The sequence below is a fragment of the Saccostrea cucullata genome, unplaced genomic scaffold, assembly GCF_032062105.1.
Source record: "Saccostrea cucullata isolate Sc308-1 unplaced genomic scaffold, CSIRO_AGI_Scuc_v1 ctg635, whole genome shotgun sequence".
NCBI lineage: Eukaryota > Metazoa > Mollusca > Bivalvia > Ostreida > Ostreidae > Saccostrea > Saccostrea cuccullata.
In genome coordinates, this window is record NW_026926504.1 from 72,038 (window position 1) to 90,877 (window position 18,840).

Here is an 18,840-nt window from a genome sequence, read left to right on the forward strand (position 1 = left end):
GTTTATTAACATCAAAGATTGCATTCTATGATTATTTATCTACACAACCATATACAGCAAGCCTGTTTTTATTTTCTTTGTGTCAAAGCCTGCTCGCTGTTTGGAAAATTAAGTTGAACTACACCATGAAATGGTATGTGCTAATTAATGACCCAAGATGCATCATCCGACAAAGTTTGATAATATTACATGTAACCCTTTCAGAATCTGAAATATTTAGTAAAAGCCCTGAATTTAAATTCTTTATATTATGATAATCATAATCTGTACCAGTTTTTCCTAAGGAGAGGAAAAACACAACCCTCGATTAAGCACATCTTTACAATGTGTAAGAATAAAAGCCCATGCTCGAAGGATATTCTGTGACAAATTTGATCATCTCTTCAGATATAATTTCCTAATTCCAAAAGGTTGACACACACCCTGCAGATGCCATGAATTTTTACCATTTTAGTATTTTTCCTGTGCCTAGCATCCACATCAAACTTGATGTTTTGACATTGAATTTCCATTTCATAAAAAAAACATAAAGGATCAGGAATATTCTCTGAGAATCTTTGACATCCAGGCAATTTCCCTTCTTGTTTGATTACATGTAGAATACATGTAATTGCTTTATTTGGCTTGTATTTTTTCCCAAACAGTTAAGTAGGAATTTGATGGATGCTGAACAGAGAACAATTTTGGAATGTCATTAGCTTTTTGAACCTTTGACCCAGAAAAGCTGAAAAGGCATCAGAGAATTATAAAAGGAGTTATAGTCAATTATATGTTTTGTTTCATGTACGTAAGTGTTTGTAGTAAATAATGACAGAATTACTGCTAGGGCAAAAACAATCTGAGGCACTCAAAAGACCTAAAACGTACTCATGTTAAATCAATCTTTTAGAGCAAATAAACAAACCTTGATTTTTATAATAAACACAATGTATATTATTCATATATTGTTCTTCTAAGCAAAGAAACAATACAACAAAAGAAAATCAAGGCAGTAAAATAAACATAGTTAAACATTTTCATGACTTTGTCATCACTATTCCAAAACTCATCCTTTGTTCACAATATATTAGAATTTCCATAAATATCACAAGTCATCATTATCACCTAAATCAAATACAGAAATATCAACCATACTCCATTCATTTCTATGTAATTCTCATCACTTTTGTATAATATGAATGATTATGTTGATATGCAAAGTGCAGTTTTCTTCTTACATATATATTCAAATTGAACTTTTTTTTTCATTTTAACAAACAAAATTGATACTATAAATAGGACGCATACTGAAATCATTGACTTCACACTGTCAAAACCAGTAAAATGTAAGCTCAATCACATGTAAATACTAGTAATCTGTAACATTTTACTAAGTGAATTTTACCATTATCAAATATGGGAAACTTTAATGCTGATCAAATCAATTAGCCCACAGTGAGAATAAATGCTTGGGCTTATATATGTAGCATGTAAAACTTCTACAGATGAAATTTAAACACATTCATAAATTAACATACATGTACACAAGTTCAAAACTATACAAATTGTTCATGTAAAACAAGAGGCCCACAGGCCTTATATGTCACCCGAGTATCATGTATAACTTTCCAATAATTGAATTTGGTTCATGTTTCTTTAAAAACCAAAAGCCATGAAATTCATAATTTTGAAAGAGGCACCATTGTTTTTATCTTAATTATACACTTAGCATGATTGCTTTGGTTACTTAATACCCAGAGGTAGATCAGAGTAACAAAAAGAAAATGTATTTTCACTTTATAACCAACACTTATGCACCCCATCCCACAGGAACCACTGACCATGGGGCCTAATATTTCAAAATTTATTTCATCATAAATTGTTAACCAAAGAGCAGAATTTGGAATAAGCAGCCTTATTCAACATAACATAACAACATCGCTAAAATAGCCAGTTAACAATTAACTTAGTCTTCTTAGTGTTCATCTGCAAAGAGATGAAACCCTGTGTCCGCTAAAATAAATTCCGCCAAAATTATTGGCATGCCTTTCTGGAGGCAAAACGCCAAATTTTAAACCCGTCAAGGGTTTACCCGCTATACGGTACTTGGTAAGTTTATTTAATACCCTGGAGCAGAAAAGATTTTCAAAGAAATGAAAGAAAAAGTGAGCAAGCTCACATACCCCACCCACCTTGAAACTTGAAGTGCTGAAATTGCAGGTGAAAATAAAGAAATACCTATTTCCTGGTACTATACATTGTTTCCTAAATATCTGCAAAGATTGACGAAATTCTGTGCAGCGTTTTATGATGAGTTGCGCTGACAAACTGTTCATCTCTATATTCAAGATATCGCCAAAAATCTAAGTGTAAAAGTGCTGAATTCTTGGAAAAAATAAAGAAATCAGAAATTTCCTGGTAATATGCACATCTACACATTGTGTCCTAAATATCTGCAAAGTTTGATGAAATTCTGTGCAGCCAGCACTAGAACTCCTGACCCTGGGGCCATAAATTTTAAAATTTTGGAAGAGTGTTCAGTGCTGATGACAATCATTCCAACAGTTTGACTGCTTGATGTCCTGGAGCAAAGAAGAAGATTTTTAAAAATTGCACTAATTTTAGTGATTTTGGCCCCACCCCTCAGGCCCCAGGGAGGCAGCGACCATGAAATTCACAATTTTTGTTCCACTTCACCCATAGATGCTTTGTGCCAAAATTGGCTGAACAGTTGCTACGGAGATGAAGCTGAAAATGTTAATACACAATGCAAGACAACTGACGAAAACAGATGGAAATAGGTCACTGACCTAATAAATACATACATGTATACTTTTAATTTAAGCATCAAAGATTTCTTGAGAGCAGTAAGAGATTTAAGAGTATTTACACTGCAGAAGTGGTCAAAATGAAAGACAGAATTCAGTTAGATATCAAAGTAATACCCAGTAACCTCTGTCACCAGTGTACAATAACAGTCATACACCTGTAGATTGACTGTCACACACCTGTCACCACAGCACACCACACAACCACCCATATGCCACTATAACACACCACATAGTCACACATCTGGCACCAATTCACCACCCACAGATATACATTCATCCTAAATCCACACTACCCAGTCAAACATAATCCACACTACCCAGTCAAACATAATCCACACTACCCAGTCAAACATTTGTCACCAGTGCTCACCACACACTCAAATTTCAATCACTAATGTTCATCTCATATATTACACAAGTACACATTTTTGTCATATAACTGCATTCTTCTTCCACTTTACATTTGACATAAAGGCACACATCACAGAACATTATGATAGTGGTGAGTTTGATATGGATCTTAGGATTTCAGTCATCAAGCTAATAGCTCTTCATCACTGTCGTCATGGTAACTGCACACAGGAGGAGGAGCCTCACTTTGTAAAATGTTGACTTCATCATCATTTGAGGAAGTCTGTACTGACCCTTCTATTCCAAGGTCATTTGCAGAGATCTCGGGGAGAAGGTCATCTGCTTCTTCACTGGAGGGTAGCTGTAAACACAATAAGATCCTATTTCACAACTACCTCCTATGTCTGGTCACTATCACTCTCCTTTGTTATCTTTATAACTGTAATTTGTGACTAACAATATGATACAGAGACTGCTTCTTTTACTTCAGTCTTGAAACATTTATATCATTAATATATGATAATACTCCTTATCTCCAGATATTTCATCTTAGTTATAATGGACCTGTACATATGTAATCACCACTCAATCAAACAATAACAACTGTATATAAATTAGAGTCTTTGGCTTCTGTTGACATACTAGTGTTATTCTAAAATACACCAATACAATCATTGAGTTTAGTTTTCTATGTACTGTAAATCACTTTTTATTCGCGAGACCTTAATTTTCGCGTAATTACGCAAGACAGTCTGCTCGCAAACATTTCTTTATCGCGTATATAAGTATTTCTTAAGATTATATTGAGCAGTAATCACAATTCGCGAAAATTTTGTCTCCCTTATAAAGAGTAAATAGATATCTTGCGAAAATAAGATGTCGCGAAATTTAGCGATCTACAGTACTTAATACAAAATGTACCATCAATGTTTAGGTGCCTTGACAAATATCTAATTATCAAGTCTATGTTTTACGTGCCATATTCTACAAGTACAAATCCAATACTGTTTTATTCTACATGTACCAATTAATGGCTTTACTATTTACCATTCAATGTATGAATGTTAATTCTACACAGTTAAAAGCCATTAGTTCACTTTTTGCATAAAATGACCTTGTCAAGACACATTTTATCTGACTATCATACTGAGTCCATTCCTTTCATAAAGTTCTCTCACAGAATTAAAGTATTGGATAACAGGCTTTGTAAAACAGCAATATTTCTTAACTCCAGAAAACATCTATGAGAAGTCAAGATAAAATTCACACCATTTTTTGCCTGAAAATCACGTTTTGACCAATATTTCAAGATTAACATTACTGACCCCAATTTTTCTTTTGTTATTTTATACTACTTGATACTTTTGACTGATCAGCACTTAAGTCGTAAAAAGTTTGATACAAGAAAATATTTCATAGCCTATTTAGATATTTAATACCCCAATCTAACTAACATGTACCAGTAATCATTTACTGACTGAAGTTTAATCTAACTAACAAGTACCAGTAATCATTTACTGACTGAAGTTTAATCTAACTAACAAGTACCAGTAATCATTTACTGACTGAAGTTTAATCTAACTAACAAGTACCAGTAATCATTTACTGACTGAAGTTTAATCTAACTAACAAGTACCAGAAATCATTTACTGACTGAAGTTTAATCTAACTAACATGTACCAGTAATCATTTACTGACTGAAGTTTAATCTAACTAACATGTACCAGTAATCATTTACTGACTGAAGTTTAATCTAACTAACAAGTACCAGTAATCATTTACTGACTGAAGATTAATCTAACTAACATGTACCAGTAATCATTTACTGACTGAAGTTTAATCTAACTTACAGTACCAGTAATCATTTACTGACTGAAGTTTAATCTAACTAACATGTACCATTTACTGACTGAAGTTTAATCTAACTAACATGTACCAGTAATCATTTACTGACTGAAGTTTAATCTAACTTACAAGTACCAGTAATCATTTACTGACTGAAGTTTAATCTAACTAACAAGTACCAGTAATCATTACTGACTGAAGTTTAATCTAACTAACAAGTACCAGTAATCATTTACTGACTGAAGTTTAATCTAACTAACAAGTACCAGTAATCATTTACTGACTGAAGTTTAATCTAACTAACAAGTACCAGAAATCATTTACTGACTGAAGTTTAATCTAACTAACATGTACCAGTAATCATTTACTGACTGAAGTTTAATCTAACTAACATGTACCAGTAATCATTTACCGAATGAAGTTTAATCTAACTATTAATTTTCTGATTCTAAAACAATATCCAATCCTTTGATTCCTTTAGTTACCTCAGTATATCTGTAACTTGCGGAATGTTTTCTGGTAAAGCTTCTTATTCTTGAGATCACAGCATCCCTATAATATAATATAACAATGCTTATATACAGCTTAGCCCATCACATCATATTTTGAAAGACAAGAAGTCTGTGAGCCAATGCTTATTAGTGATACCCCCGCTCTGATGAGAATATACATTATGATCATAACAAGAGGCCCATGGGCCTTAAATCACTCTTCTGATAAATTGTAAAACCTATCACTTGTATTTTTGAAGCCTCTAACCCTCAAGTAACCCTAAGTATCATAAGACCCAAGTTGCATCAACTGACAAAGTTTGATGATTCTTAGCCAATTAGGACTGAAGATATTTTAATAAAGCTAGAAAAAAAACATGAGGAGGTCACAGACAAACTAAGATTGAAGATTCTAAGCCAATAAGTATTTAAGATATTCAAAAGTAGGTCACCTTGACCTACTTTTTGGTCTACATTATTAGAAAAACCCAAGATGCATTAACTGACAAAGTTTGATTATTCTAAGTTCTAAGCCAATAAATACATAAGTTACTTAAATATAGCCATAAAATGTCAAAAGTAGGTCATTGTGACCTACATTTTAGTTGACATTTTTCAGGGTCCGAAGATGCATCTGCTGACTAAGTTTGATTATTCTAAGCCAATAAATACCTGAAATATTCAAAAGAAGGTCACAATGACCTACTTTTTGGTCGACATTCTCTGAAAACCCAAGAGGCATCAACTAACAAAGTTTGATGATTCTAAGCTAATAAGTACCAGAGATACTTAAATATAGCCAAAAAATGTCAAAAGTACTTTTTGGTCAACATTCTCCGAACACCCAAGATGCATCAACTGACAAAGTTTGATGATTCTAAGCCAATTAGTACAGGAGATACTTAAATATCACGGTGACCTACTTTTAAGTTGATGTTGTTCAAGGATCCCAGATGCATTAACTGACAAAGTTTGATGATCATAGGCCTTAAAGTGTCCAAAATATGCCTTCAAATCAATTTGAAAACAAATGCCTTCAAAATTAAAAAAGTAGGTCACCGTGACCTACTTTTGAGTTAACATGATGTGAAGTCCTAAGATGCATCAACTTACAAGATTTGATGATCCTAGTCCTTATAGTAAGCAAAATATAAACATTTTTATTAATTGTAAATTTAGGACAACTTTGAAGTGACCTTGAGACCACGCCCTTTGCCCCAGGATCATGCCTTGAACAATTTTTAATCTTCAACATATCCTGATCCTTGTGTGTAAGTTTGGTGAAAATCTGCCTGGTGGTTCTGGAGAAGAAGATTTTTTAGCAACCAGTACTTTTGGATTTGTTTTCCTGATTATCTCCCCTTGTTTTAGGGTCCCAACCCTTATTTTAGTACAAATGGTAGCCCTTGGGCCAAGGATACCCTGTGACAAATTTGACACTGGCCAAGGGGTTCTTGAGTTATGGCCCATATTCTAAAAAGTAAACGCACACTGCACAAATGGTCATAGCATTAGCTCTTTGAGCCTTTGGCTCAGAAGAGCTAATAATAAACAGAAGTACAGTTACAGGCAGATGCACAGATAAATAGGAAGTTGATATCAGATTCATACAAAAATTAATCCCACCATATGGCATGGCTCAACAAGAATGTGCTAAAATTTCAAACATCTGCCACGAGTAGTTGCTAAGAAAACTCAACCAAAAATTTGTAACGCACAGACAGACGGACAGACACACAAGGGTAAAACAGTATACTCCCCTCTCCTTCAGAACAGGGGTATAATTAAATGGTGGCTTTGCATCTTTAACAGTTGAATAATGCTATCATCTCTAAATATTACATGGTGCAATCATCTCTCTAGTGAATGAATAATCCCAGGAATGCTGATTCAGCATACGTGGAACTCGTCTTAACTAAAAAGGCTTCACAGATATGGTCTAAAACAATGATGGAACAACCAAAGCAATAAAATCACATATAAACTTTAGTTTTAAGTACATGTATGTTATGTGTTTGTGTATTCCCCAATATGCTTACAATAGATGTGTCATTATGTGTCAATACTGTATATACAAACCTCCTCTCCTTCTTATGGAACACGATCAGCAGCAGACATATAACAATGGCAGTAAGGAAGACAGCTACAATGGTGCCCACTGTTTTAGATTTATCACTGGATGATGCTGTTTGTGATGATGTCTTATCTCCTATAGGCTGAGGATTCACACTGTTAATAACCAGGTACACCATACAGCCCAATAAACACAGTACTTGTGGAAATTAATATTTAATAATGGATCATATTTTCTCAACACTTTATTTTCATGAAATAGGAAGAAATGATTACATGTTATTGGTATTTTTAAAATATAATAGACAAAATATTTATGAATTCCAATTTATCTTGAATGTATATAATTTCATACATGTTAACCTATTGTGATGAAAAATAGGGAGATTCAGACCTCAAAAGCGGTAGCATTGCGCGCGTGTTGTTTTAACTGTTGTGAGATGTGTTGTATTTGTATTGTTTCATCTTGTATATTATTAGTAACATTAAGTTTCTTGAACATTCCAGAGTGGTCAATATGTTCGGTCATTGTTTCTAGAACATTCCTGAATTTTGTGTATGTCCAGATTGTTCCAGTAATATCATGTTTTAACAATTTCTAGAATATTCTAGATTTATATTACTGTATAAATATCCTGTCAACTCGATGCATAGACTATTGTCGTATAAGCATCATTGAGGTATTACTGGGATATAATTGCCCTGGGACATTGTGTGCAGCAACGGACACTCTGATGTATGTATTTTTAGATTTTTGCTAAGTTTGTACTTAATGATTTGTATATTACTGTAAATAAATTATTGTTAAGTTTAAACTGTGTGATTGATCTTTGCTGGCATTTAGGGTTATTCTGACCCATAACAGAATTGGGGGCTCGTCCGGGATAAAGAATTTCTTGCACTTTTGCAGTTTATTGTCAAAATTTTGTTTATTGAACCGTTAAATTTGACTATAAGCCAGCAAAAATCAACATGGTATTTTCGGTCACAGACTTTCTTAGTTCACCAAGTGTTCAGGTTTTTGATACGTTAAAAAAGGATGACTTGATCGCGTTAGGTTTGCATCTTGGGTTAGAGGTTAAATCTTCACAGAGAAAGCAAGACATTAGAATAAAGGTTGCAAACAAACTAGTTGAAGAAAACATCTTTGGAAAATATGATCTTCCAGATTATACACTTAAATCAGAATCTTATAATATGTCAGAATTTCAGTATCAAGTAGAGTTGGAAAAAATGAGATTTGAAGAACGAGAGCGTGAACGGAAATTTGAATTAGACAAATTAGAAAGAGAAAGAGAAGAGCGAGAAAGAGAAAGACAAGAGCGAGAAAGAGAGCGTGAAATGAACTTTGAATTAGAGAAATTAAAATTACAGAACCAACCAGGACCGTCAGTTGTCAAAACTGAATTTGACGCAGCAAAAAATATCAGATTAGTTCCGAAATTTCAAGAAAAATCTGTAGACAAATATTTTCCCCAATTCGAAAAAGTCGCAGAGAATCTTAAATGGCCACGAAATGTTTGGTCAACGATGTTACAAAGTGTACTGGTTGGCAAAGCAGCTGAGGTATACTCTGCACTAGGGGTAGCTGAAAGTTTAGACTATGAGAAGGTCAAAGCAGCAATATTAAAAGCATATGAATTAGTACCTGAAGCGTATAGACAAAAGTTCAGAAAGTATAGAAAGTTTGATAATCAAACATTTGTTGAATTTTCACGAGAGAAAGAAGATTTATTCGATCACTGGTTTAGATCTAAGAAACTTGATAAAACTTTTGCTAATTTGCGCCAAGTCATCCTGGTAGAAGAGTTTAAGGAATGTGTTCCTCAAGATTTGAAAACATATTTAGAAGATAAGAATGTGAAAACTCTTGAAGAGGCAGCAGTCATATCTGATACTTATGCTCTGTCTCATAAAAAGAATTTTGTATCAAGAACTCAGACTAGCAGTAATTCTACCAATTCAGACACATATAAAAAGAGTGGTTCAGGGTCTCAGTCTTTCACAAGTTCCCAGTCTCCATCCCAAGGTGGTTCTAAGTCCGGTCCAGGACGTTTTGAAGGATCTTCTGGAATAGGGTCGCTTCCTACTTGTAGTTATTGTAAGAAAAAGGGTCATTTGATCAGTGAATGCTTTAAACTTAAGAGAAAAAATGATTTTGATAAAACTCAACCACATGCTTGTGCGGCAGTTAGAGGTGATAGAGAAGCCATAGTTTCGATTTGTTCTGACACCCCTGATGTCCAGGGTTCACAGTCCAGTTCTATTGATTCTATGGAGGATTATAAGCCCTTTATGTCTCAGGGATTTGTTTCACTCGGTGACTCTAGCGAAATAAAACCTGTCCAGATTTTGAGAGATACTGGTGCTGCACAGACGTTATTGTTAGAGGGAGTGCTTCCTTTGTCTGAGCAGACTTCTACTGGTGGGTCAGTTTTATTACAGGGTGTGGAGCTAGGCGTCATTGATGTTCCCCTGCATAGAATTAGTTTGAAGTCAGATTTAGTTACTGGACCTGTTATCGTAGGTGTTCGACCTACTCTTCCAGTTCCAGGCATTACTTTGTTGTTAGGCAACGATTTAGCTGGTGGGAAGGTTGTACCTGATCCTATAGTTTGTGAGAAAATCACTTCCAATGTCATGTGCGATGATGAAGATGATGACATTTATTCAGCCTGTGCTGTTACTAGAGCGATGGCCAGAAGACGAGAAATGGAGGCAGACCATTCTCAAGCCTTTGACGAGACGAATTCCTCTGTTGATATTGATTTGAATGACACTTTCTTATCTGACCTTGATGGCACTCAAACAAGCATTGAACCACACAATATCAAGAAGCAAGAGAAGAAAGAACTTTTACCAAACTTTGGTGGTGAGGATGATGAGTTGCATCCACTAGTTAGCCAAGGCAAGGACATCCTCAGCCGAGAACGTTTACTCTCTGAACAACATAAAGACCCAGATATCATTCAACTTAGTAAGAGGGCACTTCCACCAGAAGAGGCTACTAAAGTTGGAGAATGCTTCTATATGAAAGATGGCATCCTTATGCGAAAATGGCGACCACCTGACGCTTCCCCAGATGAAGTGTGGCGTGTTGTTCACCAGATAGTGATCCCAGCTGCTTATCGTCGAGATGTCATGAGTTTAGCTCACGATACACCTATGGCTGGTCATTTAGGTATCAATAAGACTTATAATAGGATTTTGAGTCATTTTTATTGGCCTAAGTTAAGAAAGGATGTTTCGAAGTTTTGCAAGTCATGCCATGTCTGTCAGATAGTAGGTAAACCAAATCAGAAGATACCATCTGCTCCTCTCCAACCCATTCCAGCTTTTGAAGAACCGTTTAGTCGAGTGTTGGTGGATTGTGTAGGACCTTTGCCTAGGACTAAATCTGGAAACCAGTATTTACTTACCATTATGTGTACATCCACTCGATTTCCTGAAGCCATACCTCTTAGGAATATAAAGGCAAAGAGCATAGTGAAGGCCCTAACCAAGTTTTTCAGTTTTGTAGGAGCACCCAAGGCAATTCAGTCGGATCAAGGCTCAAATTTTATGTCGGGGTTGTTCCAGCAAGTCATGCATGAGTTGGGTATAAGGCAATATAGATCAACTGCTTATCATCCTGAGTCCCAGGGGGCGCTAGAACGTTTTCATCAAACCCTAAAAACAATGCTGAAGACCTATTGTTACCAGTATGAAAAAGACTGGGATGAAGGGGTTCATCTTGTACTATTTGCTGCACGAGAGGCAGTCCAGGAGTCTCTTGGGTTTAGTCCTTTTGAATTGGTGTTTGGTCAAACGGTTAGGGGTCCTTTGAAATTGTTGAAGGAAAAGTGGCTGACTGAGACTAGTGATCTTAATCTTTTAGATTATGTGTCTGATTTCAAAGAAAAACTTTACAATGCTTGTAAATTAGCACAAGAAAATTTGAAGAGTTCTCAGATGAAAATGAAAATGTGGTATGACAAAGATGCCAGAAATAGGGTGTTTAAGCCAGGTGATAAGGTTCTTGTATTTTTACCTATTCCTGGTCATCCTTTACAGGCCAGATTTTATGGCCCTTATGAAATTGAAAGCAAGATCAGTGATGTTAACTATGTAGTTAAGACACCAGGTCGACGTAAAGAGAAACGGGTTTGTCACATTAACATGTTAAAAGAGTATTTTGAAAGGTGTGACCGAAATTCTGTAAAACCAGTTTCCACTTTAGCCAATGCTAAGACTGTTCAAAATTGTATTGAGAGTGATACGAGTGTAGAGATGAATGAGAAAGATTGTAATCAGAGTGTCCGCTTGAAAAACTCAGAAATTTTGGCTGATTTTGATTCCAAACTTGGACATTTGAACATTCACCAAAAAGAACAAGTTAAAAACTTGATGAATGAGTATCATCAAATCTTCTCGGATGTTCCAAAGAAAACTAATGCAGCTTGTCATGATGTTATAGTTGGCGACGCCCTGCCTATCAAACAACATCCGTACCGTCTCAATCCAATAAAATTGCAGTACCTAAGAAGGGAAGTGCAGTATATGTTGGACAATGACATTGTTGAACCTAGTAAAAGTAATTGGAGCTCACCGTGTATTCTTGTACCAAAACAGGACGGTACCTACCGATTATGTACAGACTTTAGAAAGGTGAATTCTGTTACCAAATCTGATTCCTATCCAATACCCAGAATCGATGACTGTATTGACAATATTGGAAACGCGAAATTTGTCAGTAAATCTGACCTGTTGAAAGGCTACTGGCAAGTGCCGTTAACAGAAAGAGCAAAAGAAATATCTGCTTTTGCTACACCAGATGGACTTTACCAGTATAAAGTAATGCCTTTTGGCATGAAAAACGCACCGGCTACATTCCAAAGGATGATTCACTCCCTTCTTCAAGACCTTGAGGGATGCGAGGCCTACATTGATGATGTCATCATATACAGCGACACATGGGACGAACATCTCCGAATCATGCGTGCTTTGTTTGACATTTTAGCTAAAGCAAACTTAACTGTGAACCTTGAGAAGAGCGAATTTTGTCATGCTTATGTAGAGTATTTAGGTCATAAAGTAGGTCAAGGTTATGTTACACCCATAATGGCTAAAGTGGAAGCTATTGCAAAGTTCCCGATTCCTACAAACAAGAAAGAGTTAATGAGGTTTTTGGGCATGGCTGGGTTTTACAGAAAATTTTGTCCAAATTTTTCCTCAGTAGTTAGCCCACTTACAAATCTTTTACAAAAGAGGGTAAACTTTGAATGGACAAAGGACTGTGAAAAATCATTTCACAAAATCAAATCTATCCTTATGAGCAACCCAGTTCTGTCAACTCCAGATTTTTCTAAGCAATTTAAGCTTACTGTTGATGCTAGTGATGTTGGAATCGGGGCAGCTTTGTTTCAAGAACATAGTGATAATGTAGATAGAGTTGTTTCTTATTTTTCAAAGAAACTTACAAAATGTCAACAAAAGTATTCCACCATTGAAAAGGAATGCCTTGCTTTGTTGTTAGCCTTACAGCATTTTGATGTTTATCTGAATGTTACTTTGCATCCAATTCTTGTATATACGGATCACAACCCCCTGACATTTTTGCATAAATTGTCAAACAAGAATCAAAGACTGACTAGATGGAGTTTGTTGTTACAAGAATACAACATAACAATTAAGCATATCAAAGGCAAAGACAATGTTATTGCAGACGCCTTGTCAAGAGTATCGTAAACATACTAGATTTTGTATTAATGTACAAAACTTTTATTTTAATAATATAAGTTTTCATTGACATTCAAACTTTTTAAGGGGGGAGGTGTTGTGAGATGTGTTGTATTTGTATTGTTTCATCTTGTATATTATTAGTAACATTAAGTTTCTTGAACATTCCAGAGTGGTCAATATGTTCGGTCATTGTTTCTAGAACATTCCTGAATTTTGTGTATGTCCAGATTGTTCCAGTAATATCATGTTTTAACAATTTCTAGAATATTCTAGATTTATATTACTGTATAAATATCCTGTCAACTCGATGCATAGACTATTGTCGTATAAGCATCATTGAGGTATTACTGGGATATAATTGCCCTGGGACATTGTGTGCAGCAACGGACACTCTGATGTATGTATTTTTAGATTTTTGCTAAGTTTGTACTTAATGATTTGTATATTACTGTAAATAAATTATTGTTAAGTTTAAACTGTGTGATTGATCTTTGCTGGCATTTAGGGTTATTCTGACCCATAACAGAATGCTTGGATTATCGATATCTTTCATGTAATATACATGTATATTATAAGCCTTAAATGAAATCAGGTACCTACACTAATTAATCTTCAATATCAACAACAAAGAAGAAGACAGAAACACCTTAAGTTTGACATGAATTGTACAAATTCAAATATTTTTCATGCTCATGATTTTGCTTGGATTGGCTGCTTTACTTAGCCTTTTGAAGAGTGATCTTTGCTGATATAGCCTAGAAGCAATAATTCTGAATGTTCATTCAGTTTTTAAACAAAACAAATGATGACATGGTTTAATCTAGATCTAAAACAAGTTCCTATCTTTAGTTATATAAATCAGTTTTCCCGCTATGATCGAAAACGAAAGTAGAGATGTGCCACATGGCTTGATTAATCGAGTGATTTCTATTGACTTTGTTGATAAAGTTGTGAGCTTCTGTGCTTTTAAAGACGATGTCAAATGTTTTCATCTCATTCTTAAAAGCTGTATCTCCTTTTTCATGGCAGGGATGTTGATTAATTTATCGTAACCAATGTAATCACTGGTAGTCTTATGTTGTTGTCGTTGTCAAATCCGTGCTTGAAATCTATGTACAAAAAAAGCATTTGTATGATTCCGAGTCAAATCACGCGATATCTAACGAGATTTTATGAGAGTGGCTTCAAAAATGGATACCCAAGCGAACCAAAAATACTTTAGACGCAGCTTTTGTAGAAAAGCGGTAGATTTCTGAATTAAATCGGTAGGCGGGAGATGGAGTGAAAAAGCGGTAGACTCCCGCCTAAATCGGGAGAGTTAACATGTATGATAATTTTGAATAACTTACACAATGGGATGTGCACATGTGAAAGGGTTCTCCCAAGTAAACATGTATGTACAGTCCACCGAATCAAAGAGAAATTCAGGTTCATTCTGTCAAAAAACAAAAAGTTCAACATCCAATTATTGTAGTGCTGATGGTGTCCAAAATAGTACTTGTTTTTTTTCATTATCAAAAATGATCACCCCCCTTAACCCCTATACTGTTTATATGATTAAACCACTCCCCTAAGGTTACTGTAAAACAGTGAAACTGTATAATGCTGGTAACTTACCACTACTCCTAGGATTATGGAACTGTATAATACTGGAAACTTAACACTCCCCTAAGGTAACAGTGCAACTGTATAATACTGGTAACTAACCACTCCCTCAGGTTTATAGTGAAACTGTTTATTGCTGGTAACTTACCACTCCCCATGGGTGATAGTGAAACTGTTTATTGCTGGTAACTTACCACTCCCCAAGGGTAACAGTGGAACTGTATAATACTGGAAACTTAACACTCCCCTAAGGTAACAGTGCAACTGTATAATACTGGTAACTAACCACTCCCTCAGGTTTATAGTGAAACTGTTTATTGCTGGTAACTTACCACTCCCCATGGGTGATAGTGAAACTGTTTATTGCTGGTAACTTACCACTCCCCAAGGGTAACAGTGGAACTGTAAAATACTGTTAACTTACTACTTCCCCAAGGGTAACAGTGAAACTGTATAATACTGTTAACTTTTCACTTCCCCAGGGTTACGGTGGAACTGTATAATACTGGCAACTTACATGTACCACTCCCCAAAGGTTACAGTGGAACTGTATAATACTGGAAACTTACCACTCCTCCAAGGATTATGGAACTGTATAATACTGGTAACTTAATACTCTCCTAGGGTAACAGTGCAACTGTATAATACTGGTAACTTACCACTCTCTCAGGTTTATAGTGAAACTGTTTATTGCTGGTAACTTACCACTCCCCAAGGGTGATAGTGAAACTGTTTATTGCTGGTAACTTACCACTCCCCAAGGGTAACAGTGAAACTGTATAATACTGGTATCTTACCACTTCCTCAAGGGTAACAGTGAAGCTGTATAATACTGGTAACTTACCACTCCCCAAGGGTAACAGTAAAACTGTATAATACTGGTAACTTACCACTTCCCCAGGGTTACGGTGGAACTGTATAATACTGGCAACTTACATGTACCACTCTCCAAAGGTTAGAGTGGAACTGTATAATACTGGTAACTTACCACTCCCCCAAGGGTAACAGTGGAACTGTATAATACTGGTAACTTACCACTCCCCCAGGGTTACAGTGGAACTGTATAATACTGGTCACTTTCTTCTGAGGATCTTTATCACAGTTCCTGTTTGTTTTCAGCTCCACTTCCACAATGTCATCTGAAAAAGGACTCAAATTTTTAATAACATTTCAGATTTATCCCAATATTAAACTATGAGACAATGATGGCAGAAGTTCTTTTCCAGATTGGTCTCCACATTATCAAATTTTTATTGTGTAGCTGGAGAGGAGAAAAATGCGTCGAACCAGACAAAGATTTCAACCCCTGAATCTCTGGTCAGGTACTCTACCAACTGAGCTATCTGGCCATCAGCGATCAAATCTGGCTAACCACTATGATCCTCCCTCCTTACAGATCTATACCCCTCAAAGACCCCAATCCAGGCTCATCCCTGGCAGGCCTCTCACCTGTCAGTTCCAGGGCATGGCATTGCACCAAATGGAACGGTAGAGGAGAAATTGTAGTGGACCAGACTGGGATGGGAGCTTGACCCCCTGAATCTCTAGTCAGGTGCTCTAACGACTGAGCTTTCTGGCCACTGACTGACCACCACTATTGTACCAAAAACAAGATAAAATTTGCAAAACAGCTACCTCAAAGTAGTTGCACACAGGCCCAAGAACCATAACTTCCAATTTTAAGTGGGTAAGTTCAGTAAAGTGTATAAAACTTTAACCATATCTTCAACATAAACTGTTACTCTGCCTGTGATATAAAACTTTCACCCTACCTTTAATATAGAATATAAAACTTTCACCCTACCTTCAATATAGAATATAAAACTTTCACCCTACCTTCAATAAAGAATATAAAACTTTCACCCTACCTTTAATATAGAATATAAAACTTTCATCCTACCTTCAATATAGAATATAAAACTTTCACCCTACCTTCAATATAGAATATAAAACTTTCACCCTACCTTCAACATAGAATATAAAACTTTCACCCTACCTTCAATATAGAATATAAAACTTTCACCCTACCTTCAATATAGAATATAAAACTTTCACCCTACCTTCAATATAGAACTGGCGACCTGCTTTGAGTCCTACAGGTGTCTGCGTATCCTGGGACTTGTCTAGCTTACACACGACTGTCTGCCCAGAGCAGAAGGTTCTCTCTCCTGACAAGTCAATCTGGTAATCTGTAGAGCCACCAGACACAGTGTACAGGCTGATAAAGAAGAAAACAAGATGTGTTTGTGAAACACAGATGCCCCTGTATGGCAACATACCGGTAGTAAAGATTAAACTTTTCTTAAATGCAAAATTAATTAATTGGTAACAAAAGTAGGGTATTCTCACTGGAAAAAAATTGTGAATTTGAAAATAAGCCATATTAAGGTTTTTTCAATAAGTACAAAAATCTCCAAGGTCAAGGTCAAAAGGTCAATGTAATTGGTATCAAATGAAAGCTCTTGCAACATAGAATACTTATGAAGAGTATGGAAGCCCTAGCCTTTACCGTTCAGAAGTTATGGCCAAGGTTAAATTTTTTTACAAAGTAGGTCAAACTCCAAGGTCAAAGTCATAGGGTCAAAGTTCTTGTTATCAAATGAAAGGTCTTGTCATAAGAGTTAAATATGTAAAGTATGAAAGCAATAGCCCTAACTATTTAAAAGTTATGGTCAATGTTTGCATTTTTAAAAATAGGCCAGTTTCAAAGGTCAAGGTCAGAGGGTCAAAATTCTTCGTATCCAATAAAGGGTCTTCTCACAAGGATTACACATATGAAGCATGAAAGCCCTATCCCTTACCGTTCAAAAGTTATGGCCAAGGTTAAAGTTTTTTTCACAAGTAAGGAAATCTCCAAGGTCAAGGTCAATGGGTCAAGGTTTTTGGTATCCAATGAAAGGTCTTTCAACAAAGATTACATATGTGAAGTATAAAAGTCCTGGTATCCACTGTTCCAAAGATATGGCCAAAGTAAAAGTTTAAAATTTTCATGTAAAAGTGGGTCAAACTCCAAGGTCAAGGTCAAAAGGTCAAATTTGGTGGTACCCAAAGAAAGGTCTTGTCACAAGGAATACACATGTGAAATATGAAAGTCATAGCTCCACTACATCAAAAGTTATGGGCAAGGTTAAAGTTTATGCGGAAAAACAGACAAACAGAGAGACAGACATACAGAGACGACAAAAACTATATACAGTATAATTTGTCCAATCCGGCTACCGCCGGTTCCATAAAATTTGGCCGGATTAGACAGAATCCGGAGTGCAGGAAAAATGCTGGAAAATATCAATTTCTAAAATTTTCGTTGTTTATTCACAAGTACATCATATACATATTATAAATAAAATTAAATTATGAAATCAGTTAATATTTTAGAGTCTATGAATTATAAAATAGTCTCACATGACTTACTGTATTTTCTTATTTTTTCGCGAAGTTTGAAAGTCGGGTGAAATGTTACCTCGATCAAAGTATACAGGCACGCATAAGATAGGCTTACTATGTATTAAGTGGACCGGGTTTTGCTTGTCAAAGACCTCATTCAATGTACAGGGGCATTACCGGTAATGCACAATTATTTACGATGTGCTTATTATTAGATTGAACTTTTAATTTTTATGTAAAAAAATTACGTCTTCCCCACAGTGTTATGGTGCCATTTTGAAATGCATTCGATTTTCGATCCCGATTTATATTTTGATTTGTAAATCGCATAACTATATTTTTGTGTTTATGTTATAATGTGGTAAAAGTACTAAAACAAAGTTATTTCGATTGTAATTTAATCATATAATTTATTTTCCAAGTGGGCTTTGTCACCGCCGCATTTTACTGAGTTCGTCTCATGGCACTAATGATGCTAATGTAAACACGGATTATCACATCCACCACGAAAGGTGTTAATTGCTTTGAAGTTACTCAGGTATGGCCTGATTAGAGGGAAT

At 35.6% G+C, this 18,840-nt stretch overlaps 1 protein-coding gene across 1 annotated transcript in view; it reads right to left on the reverse strand.

Annotated features, from left to right (window-relative positions):
• Positions 1-927: 927 nt before the first annotated feature.
• LOC134271870 (cation-independent mannose-6-phosphate receptor-like) overlaps positions 928-18,840 on the reverse strand; it is a 92,943-nt gene continuing 75,030 nt past the window's right edge. The window contains exons 38-43 of the mRNA XM_062754083.1: positions 16,957-17,114; positions 15,932-16,035; positions 14,641-14,726; positions 7,577-7,726; positions 5,492-5,558; positions 928-3,522 (exon numbers count right to left, since the gene is read on the reverse strand). Of these exons, the coding sequence (XP_062610067.1) occupies positions 3,346-3,522; positions 5,492-5,558; positions 7,577-7,726; positions 14,641-14,726; positions 15,932-16,035; positions 16,957-17,114 (742 nt within the window). The 3' untranslated portion in view covers positions 928-3,345. The remainder of the gene's footprint in view (positions 3,523-5,491; positions 5,559-7,576; positions 7,727-14,640; positions 14,727-15,931; positions 16,036-16,956; positions 17,115-18,840) is intronic.